This window comes from Orycteropus afer, unplaced genomic scaffold, assembly GCF_000298275.1.
Source record: "Orycteropus afer afer isolate SDZICR_OR568_19922 unplaced genomic scaffold, OryAfe1.0 scaffold00244, whole genome shotgun sequence".
NCBI lineage: Eukaryota > Metazoa > Chordata > Mammalia > Tubulidentata > Orycteropodidae > Orycteropus > Orycteropus afer.
This window is the reverse complement of record NW_006921831.1, coordinates 2,342,316-2,347,568: the sequence shown is the minus strand read 5'-3', so window position 1 is coordinate 2,347,568 and position 5,253 is coordinate 2,342,316. Positions and strand designations below refer to the sequence as shown.

General features: G+C 52.5%; 1 protein-coding gene across 1 annotated transcript in view; it reads right to left on the bottom strand.

Annotated features, from left to right (window-relative positions):
- The window catches only part of CARS1 (cysteinyl-tRNA synthetase 1), a 71,540-nt gene that overhangs the window by 21,332 nt on the left and 44,955 nt on the right, over nucleotides 1-5,253 (bottom strand). The window contains exons 8-10 of the mRNA XM_007949272.1: nucleotides 2,729-2,869; nucleotides 2,447-2,535; nucleotides 1,047-1,168 (exon numbers count right to left, since the gene is read on the bottom strand). Coding sequence (XP_007947463.1) covers nucleotides 1,047-1,168; nucleotides 2,447-2,535; nucleotides 2,729-2,869 — 352 coding nt within the window. The remainder of the gene's footprint in view (nucleotides 1-1,046; nucleotides 1,169-2,446; nucleotides 2,536-2,728; nucleotides 2,870-5,253) is intronic.

Sequence of the window (5,253 nt, the reverse complement as noted above, 5' to 3'; positions counted from 1 at the left end):
CCTGGAGTCCATTCTGACCCACAGCGCCCCTAGAGGACAGAGTGGAACTGCCCACAGGGTCTCCAAGGCTGTCAAGTCTTCACAGAAGCTGGCTGCCTCGTCTCTCTCCCATGGAGCTGCTGGTAGGTTTGAACTGCCCACCTTTTGCTCAGTAATTAGGCACTTAACCATGGAACTACCAAGGCTCCGGTCCTTAGTCTCTTCCTTCCGTGTCTGTGTTGTGCTGCTTTACCAGCTGCTGTCAAGGTGATTCTGAGTAACTCATGACACTGCCCTGCGTGCACCCTGGGGGGTAAATGGTGACTGGGCTCAGCTGCTGACTGCAAGGCTGGAAGCTCAAATCCACCCCCTGCGTGCACCCTGGAGGCTCAGCTGCTGAGTGAGAGGTTAGACATTCAAATCCACCCACAGGCGCCTGGGGACAGAGGCCTGGTGATCTGCTCCCGACGTCGGCCACTAGACCCCGTGGGGCCCAGTTCTGCTCTGACATCTCGGGGGTGCTGTGTTCTGATTGGGTCCTGACATTTCTCTGGAATGGAGCCGCAGAGGTGAAACGACTTGATCAAAACCATGAACACTTTAGGGCCACACTGCCTTCTAGAAGCCCTGTGGGCACTGGGCAGCGGGAGCCCAGGCGGGGACCGTGGTCAGTGCCCGACAAGGACCCCTATGTTTGGAAGCTGGGGTTCTGAGGACATGTCCCCAGGTTCACACATGGCAGAAGGGTGGAGGAACCGTGTGTGCCGGGGGAGGCTCTGATGAGCTGGGCTCGCCTGGCCCAGAAAAAGCCTGTGTCCAATCAAGAATCTGGATCGAGAAGGGTGTGGGGCCACTATGAGATGGCGTTGCCCGCGTCACGGCGTCCCAGCGCTCAAGCCCCCAGCCCCCACGCACCACGATGGCCCCAGGGCTGGCCCTTCGTGGCCAGCACAGAAAGCCGCTGCCCTGCCTCAGGTGACACTAAGTGACAGCCGGTGCGTCCCACGAGCTCCGAGGATGTGGGGCGTGCAGCCCGGTCCTCTCACGGCACTGCTTTTGGGTCTTACCTTCTCCTTCCTGGAGGGCTTTCTGGTCGCCCACGGCTTCGGGCACCAGCTTCCCATAGGAGTGCTTGTCACTGGAGGCAAACTTCACCGTGTCGAAGTAGACTGAGCCGTTGGAGGCATAGCTGGGCACAGACAGATAGTGGGGAGGTTTAAGTAGACAGAGACAGCCCTGGGGGTGAAAACGCGTTATCTCAGCGCCTTAGAGCTGTTGTGACAGAACTCCGCAGTGAACATCTACCGTCTCTAGTCAGGAGGCTACAAGTCCGAGCTGCCCTCTCTGTTGGCTCTAGGGACAGTCCTGTCTCCTTCGGTTTGGGAGTCCTGTGTCTGAAGGAGACAGGACCAGAGTGAAACTAGAGCAGAAATAACAAGATTGCTGACGGACTGTCGAGAAGGTACTAACAAAAAACAAACCAAACTCACTGCCGTAGAGTCAGTTCTGACGCACCACACCCCTAGAGGGCATGGTGGAACCACCCACAGGGTTTCTAGGCTGTCGGTCGTTACGGAAGTTAACTGCCACACCTTTGTCCCATGCAGCAGCTGCTGGGCTTGAACCACTGATCTTTCCGTTAAGAGCAGAGCGTCCAACCACTGCGCCACCAGGGCCCCTTTAACCGTCACCAATGGCCACATCTAGAAACTGTGCAATGTGAGTGGGAGAACCTGAGCCTATTTCCACCACAGATAACATTAATGGTGAAAAAGAAGGTGAAAAACCAAGAGAGCTTTATTCACAGGGCAGCCCCGAGTCACGGCAGCCTAGCGGAGGCCACAGACGAAGAGGGAAGGCCCGCGAGGGTGGACAGGAGGTGTGTGGTTAAGCACCCACAGAACCACAGCCCCGGCTCCCTGGAATCCTGACAGGGACCCTCTGTGTGTGAATGTGAGGCGTGTGGCTGAGCACCAATGGACCCGCTGCCCTGCGCCCACAGACTCCTGAGTGGGACCCTCTGGGGGTGAATGTGAGGCGTGTGGCTGACCACCAACAGACCTGCTTCCCCTGTTACCCTGGAATCCTGACTGGGACCCTCTGGGTGTGAATGTTAGGTGTTTGCCTGATCACCAACAGACCCGCTGCCCCTGTGCCCACAGAATCCTGACTGGGACCCTTTGTGGGTGAACATGAGGTGTCTGGCTGACCACCAATGGACCTGCTGCCCCTACTCTCACAGAATCCTGAGTGGGACCCTCTGGGGGTGAATATGAGGCGTGTGGCTGACCACCAACGGACCTGCTGCCCCTGTTACCCTGGAATCCTGCCTGGGACCCTCTGGGGGTGAGTGTGAGGCATCTGGCTGGTCACCAATGGACCCGCTGGCCCTGCGCCCACAGAATCCTAAGTGGGACGTGGAGACCTCCCTCACAAGATCTTGGTAGGAAGGTGGCCACATGCTTACCCATAACCATTGTCCACAATCCTTTGCACGAAGTTCACGATCTCGGGGACGTATTCACTGACACGTGTTAAAACATCTGGAGGGAGGACCTGTGGGTACGAGAACGAGGAATTCCCCTCTGAAAACGTCTCCTCTTGACAAACACCCCCCATGGAAATCCACCTCCAGCTTGTACAACAAGGAGCCCTTGGCCTTCGGCTCAAGTTCAATTGGTTTGACCACGTTGTTTAGCTTGAGGTGTGGGCCACACAGGGATGCAGGCCAGCCCACGGACACACTCACGTTCAGAGCTGCCATGTCTCTGTGGAATGCCTCCTCCCAGAACTTGGGCAGCGAGGAGAAGATGGAGTTGTCTGTCACCTCACTGCCAAACCTGGAGTCCAGCCACTCAGAAAGCAGGTCTCTGGCTTCCTCCAGTAACACCTGGTGGCAGAGACAGGGAGATGGGGACACCATGGCTGGCAGGCACCAGGGGATGGGGCCGTCGTGGCCGGCAGGCAGGGGGGACGGGGACGCAGGTGCTGCTTCCCATGACCGATACCCAGTGCAGGCTGAGTTCAAAGGCATGCAGCCACCAGCCTCAGGCCTCAGAAGAGCTCTCTTCTCATGAGGTCAGTGACAACCAAGTGAGAGGTCAACTTTGAGAGACAAACACAGACCCACAGGTGGGCTCTGCCAGCAAGTGACAGAAAAGTGACCAGTGGGACCGTACGTCCAGAGGCATGGAGGTTTGGGGGTTCACACTCCTATGGACTGGGGGTCAGCAGGGCTTTGCAGGGGAAGAAGTGCAGGAGTGTGGGCAGGAATGTTCACATGTGATCAGCGGCAGTGCAGATTCCCAAGGGGAATGGGCCACAGTCCCGAGCGACTGGCTAAGACCAGTCACAAAGGAGGCCCTGTGTGCTGCAGCCCCGGCAGCAGGCGGCCCCTGGTGATGCCGGTGGCACTGAGACAGCAGTGACAAGAAGCGCTGCCGCTCCACCTGAAAACCAAAGTTGGAGAGGACGCTTTACGAGGAGCCAGAGAGAAGAGACATCTGCCTGCAAAGAACGGCAATTCTGAGTGCAGCAGGCTTCTCAAGGCAGCAACCAACAGTGGGGCGAGAAGGCAGAGGGATCGGATCGTCAGGGTGCTGGAAAGACAGCCGTCCAGCTTAACTGTGTCCCCGGCAAAACCTGCTTCAAAAATAAGGGTGAGAGCTCACCTGGGACACAAAAGACCTATACAAAGAAAACTACAGAACACTACTACAAGAAACTGTAAGAGATCTACATAAATAGAAGAACATACCACGCTCACGGACAAGAAGACGGAACACTGTGGAACTGTCAGTACTACCCAGGGCAGTCTATACAGTGAATGGAATCCTGGTCCAGATTCCATTACCATTCTTTACAGACATGGAAAAAAACAACCACTAATTTTATGAGGAGAGGAAAGAGACCTTGGATAAGCAAAGCACTATTGAAGAAGAACAAAGGAGGAGGTCTCACACTCTGGGATCTCAAAACCTATTCTACAGCCACAGTAGTCAAAACAGCCTGGTATTGGTACAATGACAGACACATAGACCAGTAGAACAGAATTGAGAACCCAGAAATAGATCCATCTGCCTACAGTCAGCTGATTTTTGACAAGGTTGAAATCCATTAAATGGAGAAAAGACAATCTCTATAACAAATGGTGTTGGCAAAATGGCATATCCATTTGCAGAAAAATGAAACAAGATCCATACTTCACACCATAGACAAAAACAAACTCAAGGTGGATCAAAGATCTAAACGTAAAACCCAAGACTATAAAGTTCATCAAACATAAGATAGAAGAAAACATGTTGTTGTTACGTGCTGTTGAATTGTCTCTGACTCGTAGCGACACCCCTCCTTGGGTTTCCAAGGTAGTATCTCTATGGAAGTAGATTGGCCAACCTTCCTTCCAAGGAGTAGCTGGTGGGTTTGAACTGCCAACCTTCTGGTTAGCACTCAAGTGCCTTAGGCACTATGCCACCAGAGCTCTTAGTAACAAACATAGGGGCCCTGATTTATGGCATAAATATACTCTCAAGCATAACCCAAAATGCACAAACAGCAGAAGCTAAACTAGATGACTGGGACCTTCTAAAAATTAAATTCTATACACATCAAAAGTCTTCTCCAAAAGAGTTAAAAAGAGAATCTACAGACTGGGGAAAAATATTTGGCAATGACATATCTGACAAGAGACTTATCTCTAGAATTTATAGAAAACTCCAACACCTCAGCATCAGAAAGACAAATAATCCACTTTAAAAATGGGCGGAAGTCATGAACAGACACTTCACCAAGGAAGATATTCAGGCGGCCAACAACACATGAAGAAATGCTTACTATAATCAGCCATCAGAGAGATGCAAATGAGAACAATGAGATACTATCTCACCCCAGCACTAACAGCAAAGGTCAACAGGACAGAAAACAACAAATGCTGGCAGGGATGCAGAGAGACTGGGACCCTTGTACACTGCTGGTACGACTGTCAAATGGTACAATCACTGTGGAAAGCAGTATGGTGATTCCTTAAAAAGCTAGGATTAGAAATACCATTTGACCCAGCAATTCCATTACTAGGTATATATCCTAAAGAGGTGAGATATGGGACACAAATAGAGACATGCACACCCATATTCATTGCACCAAAAAAAAAAAAACCTCACTGCCATTGACTCAGATCTGACTCACTTGCCTCCTTGGGTTTGCCAGGCAGTATCACTACCGAAGTAGATTAGTAATGTTTCCTCCGAGGAGTGCTGGTGGGTTTGAACCGCCAGC